General features: G+C 57.0%; 1 protein-coding gene and 1 long non-coding RNA gene across 4 annotated transcripts; one reads left to right on the top strand and one right to left on the bottom strand.

Annotated features, from left to right (window-relative positions):
* Nucleotides 1-881: 881 nt before the first annotated feature.
* Nucleotides 882-16802, top strand: SELENON (selenoprotein N). 3 transcript variants are annotated; one of them, XM_074377135.1, is made up of 13 exons: nucleotides 1105-1287; nucleotides 1961-2078; nucleotides 5339-5472; nucleotides 8121-8333; nucleotides 8530-8654; nucleotides 9198-9335; nucleotides 9645-9764; nucleotides 10974-11055; nucleotides 11497-11685; nucleotides 12070-12175; nucleotides 13245-13357; nucleotides 13451-13552; nucleotides 14887-16802. In XM_074377135.1, the coding sequence occupies exons 1-13, from the start codon at nucleotides 1105-1107 to the stop codon at nucleotides 15055-15057; spliced, it is 1794 nt and encodes a 597-aa protein (XP_074233236.1). In that variant the 3' UTR covers nucleotides 15058-16802. The 3 variants fall into 3 exon arrangements, with proteins under 3 accessions (XP_074233235.1, XP_074233236.1, XP_074233237.1); XM_074377134.1 differs by lacking the exon at nucleotides 9645-9764 and having other exon boundaries at nucleotides 882-1328; XM_074377136.1 differs by lacking the exon at nucleotides 9645-9764.
* Nucleotides 5479-12774, bottom strand: LOC141579625 (uncharacterized). The gene is made up of 3 exons (XR_012511382.1): nucleotides 12469-12774; nucleotides 8775-8853; nucleotides 5479-5829 (listed from the first exon to the last, which is right to left on the bottom strand). It is a non-coding gene; the product is annotated as an uncharacterized LOC141579625 (long non-coding RNA).
* Nucleotides 16803-17711: the final 909 nt, after the last annotated feature.

Genomic DNA, 17711 nt, shown 5'->3' with positions numbered 1-17711 from the left:
CAGAGGTTGGCAGTGATCTCCAAGGGCAGCACAGCTGCTCCTCTGGGCTCCGGGTTCTTGTCTGGAGGCTTTGGCAGCTGCTGCCCTCTCGTGGGAACATGTAGGCAGAGCCATCCCCCGGCTGCCCCTGGCCTTCATATAACGGAAGAGAGGCCCAGCGGAACCAAACTTTCTGGGGACTTGACAGACGTGAAAGTACTTCCCCAAATCCACCTGCTTCTATTCCCAAGGCCCTCCTCCAAGCACTCGAAGTGTTGTTCCCCGCGAAAACCACTCCTGTGGCCAGGCCAGGTCCAGGAGGGGAGGGGGACAGGGGTGTAACTCAGAGCCCAAACTTGCCTTGGGCAGGGGGCTGCCTACCGCCAGCCTGGGTATTTCCTCCTCACCACAACCCACAGAAGGGCCTCTTTTGATTCCTCCTTATAGGTGAGGAAATTTTGGCCCCTTAGGTGAGGATCAGAGCTGCACCACCTGTGTGTGGCCTTGAAAAGGTGGTTCCCATCCCTTAACGAATTTGGAGAGGTGGCCTTCCAGCCGGGCCTTGACAGGAAAAGGAAAGGTTGGCCTTGGTAGCGTTTCTTTTTCTATTTGACTGCAGATGTGCAATAGAAAGCAAGTAGGATAAAGGTGGAGCAGGGGTGCCCGTGGTCGGTTGCAGGAGGACGCGCAGTGCCCTCCTGCCGCCTCCTTCACATCTGCCAACACAGGTGGACACTGGCCTGGCAGCCCCTGCGCCCCCACCGGGGTAAGCTTCAGATGTGCGGGTCCTCCCCACCCCGTCCGGCTCCTTCCATCTCCCAGTCCTCGGCCTGGAATCGCTTCCCGGCTCCGCCAAGCAAGATGGGACGCGGAAGCCTGGTTTCGTTTTGGGAGAACGAAGTGAGAGGAGACACCGAATGGCAGGAAAGGGCCTGTGGAGGCCGGGGGCCCTGCGTCCCTTTATTGACTCGTGCACCCACGGACACCGCTGCCCGCGGGACCCCGCGCCCCCGACCGCCCCGCCCCGGCCCGCGGGGACCTCCGGGCCCGCCCCCGGCCCCGCCCGCGCCCGCGCCGCCTCCAGTCCGCGTCGGTGGCCACCCGGAGCCGCCGCGAGCCGCCGCCATGGGCCGGGCCCGGCCGGGAGAGCGCGGGCCGCCCAGCCCCGGCCCCGCCGCGCCGCCCGCACCCCCGCCGCGCCGCGCCCGCACCCTGGCCCTGCTCGGAGCGCTGCTCGCCGCCGCCGCGGCGGCCGCCGCAGCCCGGGCCTTCGCCCGACACGCCGAGGCCCAGGCGGCCGCGCGACAGGTCGGGGCCGGCGGGGAGGGAGCGGCGACCGGGAGACTAGGGTGGGCCCCGGGCGGCGGCGGTGGCGGGGCTCGCGAAAGGGCCGAGAACGGGGTTGGCGCGCGGGAGTGGAAAGGCTGCCGGACCTGAGGGGGACAGGGCCGGAGGGCCGGGAGGGCAGCCTGGAGGGGATAGGAAAACGGGGATCCAGGGATCGGGCAGACTTGGGAGGACTGATGGGAGAGACTCAAGGACTGGCCCAGTGTGCAGCAGGAGCTGGGACAGGCTGCAGGGGTACAGTGCAGATGGCTGACTAGGACAGTGGACTGCAGACAAAGCATAGAGCGAAGCTAGGACCCGAGCATCTGGATGGGGACCGGGAGCGCTGGGACAGTGGGGAGGGGAGACAAAAGAGGACAGTGGGTGAACCAAGAAGGTGACTCCAAGATTGGTCCAGATAGAAAGGGGCCACTTAGAGAGTGGATCGTGTATGAATGTACAGAGTGAAGCAGGGACCAGGAGGGTTGGGACCAGGGACCTGGGGCTCCGGGGTGTTCAATGGTGGCATTTGAACAGATGGACTGGGAAGTTCTGAGAGCTCTCAGGAAGATAGCGGTAAGAGCTTCTCCCTCCACCTGTTTGGGATACCAGCTGGGTATCCAGCTCCTCAGCCCAGCCCCCTCCTCCCAAGCAGGATTCAGCACTGAAAGCCCTGGGGACGGAAGGCCTCTTTCTCTTTTCCTCCTTGGACACTGACCGGGATATGTACATCAGCCCGGAGGAGTTCAAGCCCATCGCTGAGAAGCTGACAGGTACCAGCAGAGACTGGGGATTAGGAAAGTGGGAGCCCAGGCACCGCCCTCAGTGTCTTGCTCTGTGTCTGCTGTGTCTGCTCTGAGCAGGAGGGCTGCCTGGAGTAGGGGGAGGATGGTGGGTCCTGGCAGCCCTGGGCACCTCCCAGCTCTGACACTTTCTAACTGGTGGTTTGGGCAAGCTGTTTCAACACGGGCACACATATAGACTCACACACACCCCCTAGCCTGTTCTCTTCTCATGTGAATAGTACTAGTTAACATTCCCTGACCACCTCCTCAGGACCAAACATCAGTGAAGCACCTCCTGTGAGTTAGCTCTTTCATCTTCGCAGTGCCCTGTGAGATGGATGTTGGCCTGATCCTCACGTTTATAGTTTGGGAGACTGGGGTCCCCAGGGAGGCTCACCAGCTTGCCCAGTCTGGAATGGTGCAGAGCCAGGATTTGTCCTGCACCAGGTCCTTTGAGGATTAGAGAAAATAGGTGAAAAGTGAACCACATGCAGTAGCTATTCAACAGACAGGCGCTGTTACTACTACCACTAAATATTAAACTCTGCCCAGGAGCTGTCAGATTCTTTTCCCACCTTGTTTTCCATTTTTGTCTGGTTACTATCAGTGATTTTTTTGTTGTAAAGATGAGGGGCTGAAGCATTCTAATGGGTTATAAAATGCCTCTCTCACCACTCCATCACCACCATAACCTCTGTGTCCATCTCTTGTGATGTTTCCTGAACTTGTGATCTTGGGCATCTACTTGTTACCCTAATTGCCTGCTGTAAGTAGGTCAATAGATGGGAAAGACAAGACAGAGATGCCAACTGCTCTCAGGTGAGTAAGCACCAAAGGACTATGATGGGCTTTCTGTGTCTCATGATGGGTCTGGTAGGTCAGACTACTTGGTGACCTGTGGTCGCTGTCAGAGGAGGAGGGTCAGATGAAAAATGCTAATGTACTGGAGCAGATGCAGACGTGTCAGTGCCTCCCGGCGGAGGGGTGGGGGGCAGCCAGTTCTATCATGAAAGCAGCTGGGGAGGTATAGAGGTCCGCCCAGTTTGGGTTTGCATTGACTTCTTATTTTGCACACACTTCTCCCTGAGCATCCACACAGCCACCTCCTTGTCCTTTTTTATGATCAGAGAACAAGAGTTCCCTCCTAATGACTTGTTGGCCAAGCTTGCTGGGCTTGGGGGCACTTTTAATTTTTTCATATAAATCTTTTTCTCCATCAGGGGAAAAGAATCTCTCCTTCCATTCCCTCCTAGGCCACTGGGAATGCAAAACTGGACCAAGTTGTTGAGAGAACAAAAAAACCAAAGCAAAACCAAAAGACACCAAATCTAAGCAGGAAATAGAGGCAAACAGTCCTTTCTAGATGGGGCAGTTACATGTGTTTAATTTTCTGCTTTGCACCTTAAAAGTTTTATAAATGAGCAAATGTTACTTATGTCAGGAAATAAAACTTTTTATTTAAAAAAGAGCCATAAAATGCTGGACATTATGATTAATAATTATCTGTGATAACAGTAAAATAATTGGATAAGAAGGCAGACCAATAACCCTGCACACTCCTTTTATTCCCTTCCTCTGAGGTTTCCAGATTGCTGTTTTGAAATTTTCTGCATTGACTTACAAATGCAGAAGTAACAATGATTCTTTAGAACAGGGGTTTGCATCAGGAGCCACTGGGGGGCACTAACTGAAAGCACATTTTCCTGATTCTAGCCCCCCTCCCCCAAGACTGACTCAGTAGGTCTGAGGGAGGTTCTGGGCATTCGTGGTTTACAAAGGCATCCTGGGCGATTCTGATGAGTTCTGGTTAAGAACTGCTTTTAATGCACCTATTCTGTCTGTCAGTCAGTCAGTCCATCTTGGTGTTGTGGGTTCCCACCTGTTATTAGCCAGCTCTGCTTAAATAGGCTTCATTCCTCCATTAAGCCATCATGGTGACTCCCTCCACTCTGGAGTCACTACAGCCTTGGCAGGTCTCTGGGCAGGAAGAGATCTGGCAAATAGAGTTGAGACACTGCCAGTTCAGCCCCTCCCTGTACAGATGGGGAAACGGGCCACCCAGGAAATCACAGCAAAGCAGGTCTCCTCACTTCCAGACCAGGGCTCTTTCTGAGACACCAAAATCTCCTGATTCTGTTTCTTGCTGTTGCTCATTGTTCCGCGTCCCTTGACCAAGTGCCTCTCCGAGCAGCCTGTTTCTTCCTGAGACCCCAGGACAGGGTCTCCAGTAGCGTGGTCTCCATCTCTCATGTAGGAAAACCGGAGAGGCTGAGTGATTTGCCCCAAATCGTCCAGGAAATGGAATCGCCCTTGCATCGGAGCTGGGCTGACGATGCCTAGCCCAATGCGTTCTCCTCTCCAAGCCCCAGAAAGTAGCTTCTCTCTTTGGTGCGGGGGATCCCGAGTCCTGGGAGAGGCAGCTCCCTGCCCAGATGCCACCTTTGGCGGGCACAGCACCAAATTTGTCTCGGATGCAGTTTGGAGGACAAAGAGAGGGGAAGCAGTGAGAGTGGCCTTTCTGCAGCCTGGCCTGGTGGGAAGAGGCAGAATTAGGTTTGAGCCTCAGCTCTGTGGATCCCCAACCCTGAAATACAGCAATACAGCTTAAGTTTATTATGGGTTTACTCTATACCAGGCCTGGTGCTAACACTATGTGGATTATCTCACTTAATCCTGAGAACAAGACACTGGGCCAGCCACCACCAGCTGGTGAGGGGTGGGGCCAGGATTTGAACCCAGTTCATCTGGTTCCTGAGCCTTTGAGGAAACTTTTGAGATCTTAATGCCCCCCAAAGAGGGCTGTGGTTGCTTATGGGTTTAGAGTAAAACAGGCCTGGATTTGGATCCTGATCCCCCAACTACTTAGCTGCGTGACCTTGGGGAAGTGACTTCACCTCTCTGAGCCTCCAAGTTCTCATTTGTAAAATGGAATTGATAACACTGCTTCACAGGGCTTCTGTGAAACTGAACCGTGATATACATTGGAGAAAATGTCTATGTGTGATCCACCATGTCGTTATGCATTATATATCCACAATGTATATCAGACATACGTGATTTGTTTCTATGTGTTCGATAAACAATGTGATCTACGTTGTTACCTTGGTAATCGGTACCTGCTACAATGCCCCCACCCCCCACCCCTCCCCAGCCTGGCTGCCCTAATTACTGGCCGTGTGGTCATCCTGAGAGAAGTGACGCCCTGCTGTCTAAGGCAGGGCCCCTCTCCAGTGACCTGTGTCTCATAGGGTCAACTCCTACGGCCAGCTATGAGGAGGAGGAGCTGCCCCCTGACCCCAGCGAGGAGACACTCACCATAGAAGCCCGATTCCAGCCTCTGCTACCAGAGTCCATGACCAAGAGCAAAGACGGGTTCCTAGGGGTAAGTTGGGGTAGGGGCAGCAGGGGGCCCCCACGGGCGGGCCCAGAGCCAGGGGATCATCTGTGTGTGCTCACCTCTTGAGAATGGGTCTGTGCTCTGCTCATCTTTCCTTCTTTCTTTCTTTCCTTCCTTTACAAGCTGCCCTCTGTGCACCCGGTGTACCCAGGGGTCCTGAAGTAGGTGTGATGCTGTCCCCACTGTCCAGGCGCACAGTCTGGTGGGGGAGGTAGAGGGATAAGCGTGAGCCTCTGACCCAGCTGGGGGCCCTGGATGGCTTCCTGTGGGGAATGACGTCTGACAGTGACTGCAGGGGGAAGAGCGCTCAGCCAGGTGTCAGCAGGGGTAGGAAGGATCCAGCTGCAGGAAACAGCAAGACACTCTGTTGATTTAGCTGCCTTGTTTATAATCATTACTTTCTGTAAGTTAGTTCCCCCACCACCACCGGGGTTTGTAACTCACCCATGTGTACCTCTAGGGCCCTAGCGCTATGCCTGGCGCCCAACAGGAGCTCTGTTGAGCTCCAGTGAACTGGATCTGAGGTTCAGCTTCCAGCAGGGGCTGTGGGGTGGGGATGACGCTGACAAGTGCCATCCTAACCAGCCCCATCCCAACCTGAGGCCCGGTGGACAAAGTCTCAGGCCCTCACAGGACCTAGGCACCCCAGGCCCTGCCTGCCTTCCCCACGCTCTCCCCTGCCCTCTCCTCAGCTTTCCACTACTATGGCTATCTGAGCTTCCTTGCAGCTGTGCACCTTCTCACACACGGTCCCCTCAGCCAGGAACAACTTTTCTCCTTACCTAGCCCACACCTGCTCAGCCTCCACATCTCAGCTGAACTGTCACTTCAGGGTGAACAAAGACCTGAAGGCAGGAAGTGCCAGGCGGGCCAACCAAGGGCAGAGAGAGAGGATGGCTGGACCTAGGGCCCGGGGGCACAAGCAGGGGCATCCTGGTCAGTGGGACCAGAAGAGAAGTTGTCAGACAGCAAAGGGCCTCAACTGCCTAACTTTGGCCTTCGTTCTGCAGCAGCAAAATACTGTAGCAGATTTTGAAATAGGAGGATTCCCTCATCAGATCAAAGCTTTCCAGGCTGGCAGCTGGGGAGAAATGGGAGGCAAGAAGACTAGTTCCCAGGAGGGAAGGGGAGGCAGATGGGGGAGGCCGTGGTGATGGAGGGGAAGGACAGCCTGGAGGATGCCAGGAAAAGAAGAAAGGCAGGGCATGGCTATTAATGGAAAGTGTTCGGTGGTGTAGGGGTGAGGATAGTTGGGGTGACTCAGGCTTCTGGCTGGTGGCCATGTGCATGGTCGGCCCATTGCCTGATGGGGGCTGGAGGAGGGGAGTGGGTCTGATAAGGGAGGGTATGAAGTCAGTTTGGGCTGTTGAAGTTGAGGTCCTTGGGGGATGAAGAGCCCAGTAAGATCGGTGTGAATGGTTTGGCTTTGCTGGGCTGGTGGTTGAGGCTGTCCGAGCAGATGAGCCCCTCCTCAGGAGCAGTGAGAACAGGATGGGGCAGGTGGAGGGGGCACACCTGCACTCACAGGGGAGAACGGTATGGAGCAGGCCTGTAGCTCAGCCCCCCTTTGCAGTCTGCTCCCCTTAGGGCTCCCTAGCCTATGAGCAGGACCCAGTGAGTGGACAGCCTCTGCCTGGCTCTGTGCAGCCAGCCCTGCTTGGAGAACCCTCAAAACCCCTCTCCTGCACCCTCTCCTCCGAGCTTGGCCTCCCACTGACCACAGGTCCCGCTGACCAGGGAGGTGGGGGAGGGGACCTGCTACTATCAAAGGTGGGGCAGCTCCCTGGTAGCTGAGACCCCTGAGGGGGACCAGGCACTCACTGTCATGGTGGCCACTGATGGTGGCCCCGAAGCACGGGGAGGAGCTACTGAAGGTGGAGCTTTTACCAGGGGACCTGCACGTGCCAGGGTCCTGCCTCTGCTCCAGGCAGATGTGCAGACAGGCCTCATTCTCTCCTGCCCATCAGCTCATCAGACAGCAGCGCGGGGGATTACTGAGGAGGAAACAGCTCAGGGAAGGCCTTTCAGCCCCAGGTGCCCAGCCAGCGTGGTGCAGGCTAACTTGAAGCAGGGCGCTCTGCAGGGTGTCCTTCCTTCCCCTTCTCTGTGGTCTCATCTTGCTCTTAACCCTAGAGATTTCACCCAAAGGTGGTTACCACCTCCCTCCACAGACTTAGCTCCAAATCCAGACTCTGACTGTCAGTGGGGAAGGAGACTTGGAGGGGGGATTAGGGAGCAGAAAGCAAGGCGGGTGGAGGGGGTGAGGAAGCTCAGGGCAGGGCGCTGGCCACCAGGGTGGGTCTGCTGGCTTATGTAAAAGAAGGAGGCAAGACCATGTGAGGCCTGGGACCTGGGCTTGGAGAGGAAGGGAGGAGGCAATCAGAACCCCCCGCAAAGAGCCCCCATTCCTGTCCTGGGCAGCCCCTCCAGCTACCTTGGCTTCCCTGCCCTCCAGCAAGCTGTTCTGGCCTGGGCTGGGTGTGAGGGGCCACAGAGGGGCCGCTTCTTGGCTGGGGACCGAGGATGTCCCTCTGCTCCCTGGGCTTGTGGGCTGGCTCAGGGCTCGAGGGAGACCTCCATGCATGCATGGCAGGTGCTCAGTGCCCCAGAGCGTTGGCCTTCCCCCGCCCTAGGTCTCCCGCCTGGCCCTGTCCGGCCTCCGCAACTGGACGACCGCAGCCTCACCAAGTGCAGTGTTTGCCGCCCGCCACTTCCGGCCCTTCCTTCCCCCTCGGGGCCACATGGAGCTGGGTGAGCCCTGGTGGATCATCCCCAGTGAGCTGAGTGTCTTCACTGGCTATCTGTCCAACAACCGCTTCTACCCACCACCACCCAAGGGCAAGGAGGTGAGGGCAGCCCCAGCCGTGGCACAGCCCCTCCCCATCTGCGCCTGGACTGCAGGGCCAGGCCTGCCCCACCCATTCTCCTGCCTCCCTCTGGCCCCACCTGACCTGGGCCCCTGGGGCTGCAGGTCCAGAGCTGAACATCCCCCTGGGAAACAGGGCTCAGCAAACCAGCCCGCGCCCCACTGCCCTCCCCCAGGTCATCATTCACCGGCTCCTGAGCATGTTCCACCCTCGGCCCTTCGTGAAGACCCGCTTTGCCCCTCAGGGGGCTGTCGCCTGCCTGACCGCCATCAGCGACTTCTACTACACTGTGATTTTCCGGTGAGTTGTCCTCGCAACCCTGTCCTTGCCTCCCACCCAGGCCTGGGGCTCCAGGGCAGCACAGAAGATCCAGCACCGGGAGGGCAGGGCCAGACTCAAAGGCCCCAGCTCCACACTTACCACCCTTTGGTCCTGGGCAAGCAGCTTTGACTGTCTGAGCCTCAGTTTCCTCTTTGTGTATCAAGGTGGTGACTTCCTCCTTAGGAGGAAGAGAAAAGGCATCAAACATGCTTAGCGTGGGCTTGGTGGCCATGATTGCCATCCACACAGAAGGGGGTGCATGAGAGCTGTGACACCAGGTCACACACACCCTGGAGAGGCTGTGAGAGCCCAGAGGAGAGTCAGGCAAGACTTCTGGGGAAGGCAGCATGTGAGCTTGGAGGGCCTCCCTTCTGCCTGCCCCACACACTCCTTCCTCCCCTGCCCAGCCCTCTGCCCCACACAGAGTCTGGCCAGGGGTTCCCAGGCTTGGGGACAGAAGTGGGAGGGCAGGTGGGCTCTGCTTAGCAAGGGGCCTGCTCCCAGCCAAGCTCTTTCCTCCAGGATCCACGCAGAGTTCCAGCTCAGCGAGCCACCCGATTTCCCCTTCTGGTTCTCACCCGGCCAGTTCACTGGCCACATCATCCTCTCCAAAGATGCCACCCATGTCCGTGACTTCCGGCTCTTCGTGCCCAACCACAGGTGAGAGCCTTGGCCAGGCCCAGCCCCATCATCCTGCTATTGTTTGCCCCCCACCAACTCGAGGAACTCAGATGCAGGGGCCCAGAGCTCCCTCAGTCTCTCCCCAGAGCCACTTCTCTTGGGAGGGGCTTGGAGCTGACCCAGGAGGAAGCAGCTTGAGGTGGGCTGGGGGGGGTCATTCTGTCATCCAACAAGCATGTCCCAGGTTCTGGCTGGGCCTGGCCATCCAACTCTGTGCCTGGGACCCAATGCAGCAGCCAACAGACCCTCCCTGAAGCTGCGGCCTCCCCTCCCTCATCCTGCCGACAGACCTCCCACACACCCAGAGCTACAGCCTGCCCGTGCCACCCCACAGGAAGGCCATCAGGTGGGCAGGGACCTGGCTAGTTGGGGTCCAGGAAGGCTTCCCGGAGGACGCGGGGGGCTGAGGTGAGTTTAGCCAGGCAGAGGAAACAGCACATACAAAGGCCTGAGGGCAGGCCAGCTTCGCCTGCCTTTGCTACCTAAGACCCTGGGGGACAGGGGGAGGGGGCTTCTGGGAGGGCTCCATGCCAGTCACCTGCCTGCCAACCCCCCTGCTCAGGGTCAGCCTTTTGTCAGGGGAGCAGGGGACCCAAAGGCCCTGGCTTCCGTCTTTCCAGATTCCTTCCCGATAGCAAGTCATCACTTAGTGGGCCTGAGTGACTCTGTACAGGGACAGGACCTGGGCTGGGAGCCAAGGGGCCCATTGCTAAGTCTCAGCTGTGGCCCCTGTGGGCAACGTGGCTGTGGGCAAGGCTCTGGCCCCCTTTGGGCCTCAGTTTCCTCATCTGCTAGATGGCACACTGGCTCCTGGGCAGGAGTGAAGAGGTCACTGGGATAGCCTGGGAAGAGTAAGTTGCTCCCAGGAGCAGGAGCGGTTTCCTCTCAGTCCCCAGAGGGAGGGAGCACCCCAGTTCCCAGGGAAAATGAGGAGGAAGGATGAGCTCTCTTCCTCCCTCAGCAAGCAAGCCTTGGTGCCACAGGGGCTCAGCCCAGGGCACGTCTGCTCCCAGTTGGATGTGGGAGTCCTGGACTGGATGAAACAGAAGGCGATGGGCAACTGCTTCTGGGCCTGGGTTTCAAGACCAGGCTACCAGACCACTGACCATCTCTGAGGGCACCCAACTCACCCCACCTGCTTCACCTGCCCAAGGTGGTTGGTTGTCGGTCCTGGGGCGCCCTCGTGTGGCAGATATGCAGGTTGCACATGATCAGGCCAGACTCCCCCTGGAGAGGGAGCAGAAGCCAATGCAGGGAGGACAGTGCCAGCTTTTCGCTTCTGCCCTACTCTGTGTCCTCTGGGAGACACTGATGATCCCTGCCTCAGAGTCATGGGTCATGGGCAGTGCGTGAGACATGGATGAGGAAGCCCTTGGTGAACTGTAAAGGGCTGGGCCAGTTGAGGGTGGTGTGATTGCAGTGCCTGCACAAGAAACAGCCTGGGGAGAGAAAAGGGCCAGTGGTTCTGTGACCTTGGGTTCACCTTGCCAAGCCTCGGTGTCCTCATCTGTAAAATGGGGTCAGTTGCATGCTTTCAGTGAGATAAAGTCTGATGTATGGTTAGTGGGCCTTGATGATGGTGGTGTTCCGCCCTGGCCACCCTCTCATCTGCTCCAGGTCTCTGAATGTGGACATGGAGTGGCTGTACGGGGCCAGTGAGAGCAGCAACATGGAGGTGGATATCGGCTACGTACCCCAGGTGAGTGCATAGGTGGTCCCTATCCAGGTAGGAAGGTGGGGCTGAGCTGCAGGGCCCTTCCTCAGGGCCTCTCAGCCTGGCAGCAGGGAGGGCCCAGCTGGCTAGGAACCTCAGGGTGTCCAGGGTGAAGGACAGAGCTCCTGGAAGGCTGAAGCCACTGTCCCCAAAGCAGGATTCTGAAAAGTCATCTGTTTCTGTACACAGATCCCAACATCTGCCATAGGCTCTCAGACAGCTTCACGTGGTAGAACCCTGGCTGCACACTGGCTCTGTCCCAGGCTCACTGCACTGCCTTGACCAGGCCCTGCCTTTCCCTGGGCCTGTCTCTGACCTCTGCCATGAGTGGGGCATCTTTGAGGGTCTCTCAGGGCCCCTGGAGGACTCTTGCCCATCACTGAGACATCCCTCATTGATGTCATCCCTCACTGACCTCTGGCCCAGATGGAGCTGGAGGCCACGGGCCCCTCAGTGCCCTCCGTGATCCTGGACGAGGATGGCAACATGATTGACAGCCGCCTGCCCTCGGGGGAGCCCCTCCAGTTTGTGTTTGAGGAGATCAAGTGGCAACAGGAGCTGAGCTGGGAGGAGGCCGCCCGGCGCCTGGAGGTGGCCATGTACCCCTTCAAGAAGGTGAGGCTGGCAGGGGTGAGGGCCAGGGTCAGGCTCCCTGGGGCTGGGGCCAGAACCGTGGGAGCAGCAGGTGGACACGGGGCTCAGCAGGCTGCACAGGGCTGGCTGCTGAGGCTGCCCCACTGTGGGGCCCAGCCTGCTGGGGGGGCTTTCCCTCTGCCATTCAGATTATGGGTGAGGCATCCCCGGGCTCATCAGCACCCCTTCACCCAGACACACACACATATAAACATACATGCACATGTACGCACGCATACGTACATATACCACACACACACATACACATATATACAAACACACACCTTCGTACACATTACACACTCAGGCCCTGAACGGGACCCTGGCCGCACACAATGGCTTCTCTCTGTCTCAACTTGGCTTCAGGTCACCTACTTGCCATTCACCGAGGCCTTTGACCAAGCCAAGGCCAAGAACAAGCTGGTGCACTCAATCCTGCTGTGGGGGGCCCTGGACGACCAGTCCTGCTGAGGTGAGGGACAGCCTACCAGTCTGAGGGGAGAATGGGGGGAGATTTCATATCTTGTGGGTGCAAAAGGCTCTGAGATCTACGGGATGCTTCTCTCGGAGCATGAGGGACTCCAGGATGGCATGGGACAGGGCTTTGGGGTGAGGACTCGGGGGTTTTCTGTGCTGAGCTCAGAGGAAGCTGCTGGACACAGTAGAAAGAGCCCACTCAGCCATTTTCAGCTTGGAGACCTTGGCCAAGTGACTTTCCCTTCCTGAGCCTCAGTTTTCTCAGCAGTAAGAGAGTAACACACTTACCTCCCAGAGTTGTGAAAATGGATATGAAAGTGCCCGTGCTCTGTCAAGTGTCAGAGAAAATACTGCTAGAGGCTGGGCTGCATTAGCTTATTCAGAAAATTCAACAAAGACCTGCTGGGTGCAAAGTTCTTTGGGTGCCTGATAGTGGCTACAGAGATGGGCAAACAATGCGCCTGCCATCAGCAAATGTCCTGGGCACGTCCTGTGCCAAGCATAGGCCCGGTGTTGGGCATCTTGCCTTGAGGAAGTCAGAAGCGGTCCTTGTCCTCAGGGAACACACAGGGTGTGCAGAAGGCAGACTTTGAATGAATAAGTGAAGTGTGATGAGTTTACACAAGGCAAGGTCCAGAGTGGAACAAGAGTGTGTAACTGAGGAGTCAGGGAATGCTTCTTAGAGAAAGTGACATTTAAGCTAAGACTTTAAAGGATGAGTAAGAGTTTGCCACAAGACAGGAGGAAGTGTTTTAGATAGAAGAATAGTCAGAGCAAAGGCCCTGGGACACAAAGTTTAGTGGATTTAAGAAGCTGCTACTGAATGCAAGCCCCTGGGCCAGGCAGACGCCCCACCCCAAGTCGCAGCCCAGGATGCCAGTATGTTATTGGTGTTAATTATAGCTACCATTTATTCAGTACCTCCCCTGTGGCAGACTCTTTGAACCTGTCATTTCACCTGGGTGCCCAGACCATTCTACAGTCCATGAGGTTTATTGCTGATAGAAAACCCAGGAAGACACGTGAGCTGCCTCACCCGCCCAGTCTTGTCTCTCCCTGAACAGGTTCAGGGCGAACTCTCCGGGAGACCGTCCTGGAAAGTTCGCCCATCCTTGCCCTCCTCAATGAGAGCTTCATCAGCACCTGGTCCCTAGTGAAGGAGCTGGAGGACCTGCAGGTGAGTGGCAGGTGGGTGGGGGGAGCCCCATGGGAGCCCCTGGGACACTGCTGAGGGCTGAAGCATCAGGAGTGTGCCCAACTGTCCCCGTAGAATAACCAGGAGAACCCTTCCCACAAGAAGCTGGCTGGCCTGCACCTGGAGAAGTACAGCTTCCCCGTGGAGATGATGATCTGCCTCCCCAATGGCACTGTGGTAGGTCCTCCGCCACCTGTGCCCAGCCCTGGGCCAGGCACCGGAGGGCAGAGGAAACCAACCGCAAGCAAGGCGCGTGGGCTTGCGGACCTCCTCAGGCTTCGGGGCTGGCTCTGCTGCTTCCTGGCTGGTCTCTCGGCCCGCCTGACCCTCAGTTATACCCTGATGTCCACTCTGCCTGCCTCGTGCAGGGGTCAGGACACTCCCTCAGAAAGGGGGACCTCAGCGGCACTTTGGGGACCTGGCAGCAGTGGGCAGAGTCTAGCAGCAGCAGAGTGGACAGGAACGCAGCCTGGAAGGGAAGGCTCACCTCACACCATTTTGGCCAACCCTGTGGTGGGAGGGAAGGAGGGAGGGGGCAGGCCTTGTGACAGGCAGAGGGGACCAGGGGACGCCCCAGGCCAGCCAAGCTTCAAGACTCTACCTCTCCCTCAGGGTCCCTTATAGGGCACTCACGTCCTCTCGTGAGTCTCACAGAAGCTTTGAGAGATAGAGGGTCACAAATGCCGATTTTACAAATGAGGTAACTGAGACTCAAAAAGGTTGGCAATTAAGAGTGTAGCTGCTTTTGAAAACAAGCGCCCGTCTGTGAGCCTCAGCATCCCTGCTCTTCTGACCAGGACTGCCCCTTACCCTTTAGGTCCTGAGGGATGGCCGGTCTGGGACTGAGGGATATAGGAACAGGGAGAGCCATGCAGGAGCTGTGCTGGCCTGGAACTGGGGTCCAGTGAGGGCTTGGTGGTGAGGAAGAGGGTGCCAGCCAGAAGGCTTCTGTCCCAAGCTCAGGGGAGGAAAAGCCTGGGGAGCCAGCCAGCTCGCACTGTCCACGGGCGCCCACTGTGGTGGACCTGGCCCTGGCAGGGCCCCAGGGGTTTGGAGCTGGCAGGCAGGACTCTGCCTGGGCTGCGGGTGCTGCGTGCATTCCCACTTGCTTGTTGATTTGTTTGTGCCCATTTGCTCGTTACCAGGCACCTGCCCTGTAGGTGCTTAGTAGCTGGAGTGGGAGGCTGATGGGGACGCAGGCCTGGGTGTCTGGGAATTTTGACAGATGTGAACGTGGAGTTCAGGGATCCCAGGAACAGAGGAGAGAGGGTCATGGGACAGGGAGGCGGGGGAGGGAAAGCTGATATTGAAAGGCGTTAGGTTTTCACCTGGTGGCAAGGGTGGGGCCCTGGACTCAGAGGGCCCTGTGAAGAGGAGGAGAGGGGCTGGGTTCTGGCAGGTGCTCACAGCTGCCCTCCCTGTCTGCTGTCTGCCTCAGGGAGGGCAATCGAGGCCGCAGGGGACACTGAGCCCGGGTGGCCCCCTCGCTCCTCACCTAGCCCTTCTCCCAGGTCCACCACATCAACGCCAACTACTTCTTGGACATCACCTCCATGAAGCCTGAGGATATTGAGAACAATGTCTTCAGCTTCTCATCAACTTTTGAAGACCCATCCACGGCCACCTACATGCAGTTCCTGAAGGAGGGCCTTCGGCGTGGCCTGCCCCTCCTCCAGCCCTAGTGTGCCTGCCGGGCGGGGAGACGCCAGGCTGGATGGGGAGCTGGACAGGCCCCTCCACCCGAAGCCAGAGTGGTCTTTGCACATTTCACACGTCAGGCCCTCCCACTCCCCAACTCAGGCTGCCTGGGGGTCCGAAGTCAACTAAGGGTGGCCATCTTAGCTTTGTCTCAGTGATGGGGGTGGGGTACAAGGGGGTCCCTGGCTGACCAGGTGGATGAACCTTTAGCTCTGGGCTGCTGCCATCAGCCTTTTACTACCTACTTGGCTCCGGAAGTGGCTTGGAACCCTCAGAACAGGGCCTGGGGTCATCTCCCTGGACCTCACCCACTCAGACACATATAGTCCAGACCCTTGAGGGGTGAACAGTGGGGAGGAGTGGGTGCTAGAAAGACTGGGCTGCCCTCCCTCCTTTCTTTCACCCGCTCCCAAGAGCCCTGGCCTGGGGGTGGGGGGAGGCTACCAGGGAAGCACTTCTGTTTGTCTGCAGCCTTCTTCCTGGCCATAGCCCTGGCTGCCCTCCTGTGCCTAGTGTCCCCAGTAGGTTCCATCTCAGCTGGAGACAGATTTCTGGAAGTTCTGAGCAGAACCCTCCTTCAGAAGGGGAAATCATACTGTAGCCCGCTGCTCCCCAGACCACTCAATCCGACCTAATGATGGGACCCCAGATCCTCCTTCAGGACTTACTGGGGGCCAGCTCTTGGGGAGGTTTATTGTGAAGTAGGCTGCTGTGCTTGACATGGAGTCGCTGAGGCCCAGGGCCAGGGTGCCCCTACCACCTACCCCAGGTCATAGCAGGATTGCTGGAGTCAGTGTTCCCATGACACCTGCTCCTCAGACCTCAGCTCCGCAGAAGTGTAGCCCAGCCAAGGAACACAGCCTTCCCCAGAGCTGTCGCTGTTCCAGCTGTCAGGCAGCCCAGACCAGCTTGTCTGCCGTTGGGTGGCCTCTTTTGACTCTCCTTGGCCCCTCTTAGGGCTTTGGTCCACATCCCAAGCCACTGACCATGGCCAGTCTCTTTTTTATACCTGCAGAAAGAATGTTTTTATGTGAACTTTCTCACAGTTTATATGTATTTTTGATAGCCCCAGCACTGAGGAGAAAGAAGGGAGTGGTGGTGCCCCCCAGCAGCCGCCCCGTGACAGCCGGACCTGAAAGCCTAGGTGGGTCCAGCTTGATGTCTTTGCAGTTGCTCCTGTGGGAAGAAACATCCCTCTCTTCTTCTCCTCGTCCAGCTTTTTAAAAATAGTCCCAAGAGGGTCAGGATACCCCAACTCTATCCTTGTCCTCCAGCCAGGCCTACGAGGGGCCCTTGGGCTGTCATCAACCTGGAAGTGACCCGGCCCTCACTTATGCCCTCCCCCGCCCCACTGGGGGCTCCTCTGAAACCTGGAAGAGGAAGGCAGGCAAACGTTTCCTCAGATGCACTCCCAGGCCTCCCACCTGCTGAGTTCCCCTGCCTGCCAGGGGAGTTGCCACACCAGTCTTCCTTGTGGACTGTCTTGTTCTCAGTGTTGTATCAAGTATCATAATAATAGCCATTTACCAAGAGCTTTCCCTATCTGAGGCACTTCGGTAAGATTACATGTATTTTCTCATTTAAACCTCACAATGAACATGAGGCAGATATTAATCGTTCCCATTTTGCAGATGAAGAAACTGGGTCTTAGGAAAGTGAAGTGACTCGCCCAGGGTCACTCAGTGAGTTAGAGTAAGCCTGTAGAATTAAAAGTCAGCCTGTGTCTTGATGTCAGAGTGTTTTGTCTTGCACTGTGCCCCTACCTCTGTCTCATGCCTGTTTTCACTGAGTTAAAAAGAAAGCCTTTCAAACCAAAAAGTCTCATCCCCTCTGTCCTCCAGAGCAAATGAGGTATGAGCCAGCTCAGCTACGTTCCTTGTGTCCCTTTTGGAAAGCAGTGCTTCCATACTGCTTACAGAGGGAAGGACACTAGACCTGTCTCAGTACTTCCAGGCATAGGTGGCTGGAGTCCATGCCATGAGCCACCCAGTGTCAGCAGAGGCTCAGCCCTCCCACCCAGTAGGCTCTTCCCCTTACGCTGGTCTGGGAGGGCTGGTGCCACGTTAAGCGAACCTTGTCCCGTGGAAGGCGCCCATTGCTTGGGCTCATTGCATCCTCATCTGACGCCTCTGCCTGACACCCGTCCCCCACACTGTGCCTCAAGGCTCATGGTGGGGGAGGGCCCCCAGCTGCCCTCTTGTACCCCTCTGCCACTTCCCTTCCCTAACCCCAACATGTCCTATAATAAAATTGGAGAGATTAGGGTGGTCCTAATGAGCCAGATGTTGTTCAGTTCTGTCCTTGGTCTCACTCCTCTGCTAGGATTGGCCCAGCAGATGGGCAAGGGAACAAGGCTGGAATGCCTTTGGGGACTACTTTATCTGTCAACAGAATGCTTGAGTGATGTGCTTAAAATAAGTTTGTGATAGTCATAGTCGTAGAACTTACTATTTTTAGAATCTCGTGCTTTGTGTTGAGAAAGATTCTGAAATTAAACCCATCACCTTAGAAACAAAGCCTAGGACAGTCATTAGGTAATTTTTGTGATGGTGTGAACTTAAGGAAAACCCTGTAAAAGAAAAATTGAAGCAGAATGGGGAAAGGAAAAACTTTGAGCAGAGGAGTCTCAAAGCCAAGC

Source organism: Camelus bactrianus, chromosome 13, assembly GCF_048773025.1.
Source record: "Camelus bactrianus isolate YW-2024 breed Bactrian camel chromosome 13, ASM4877302v1, whole genome shotgun sequence".
Classification (NCBI taxonomy): Eukaryota; Metazoa; Chordata; class Mammalia; order Artiodactyla; family Camelidae; genus Camelus; species Camelus bactrianus.
The sequence above is the reverse complement of the archived record's forward strand: the minus strand, read 5'-3'. Positions and strand labels throughout refer to the sequence as shown.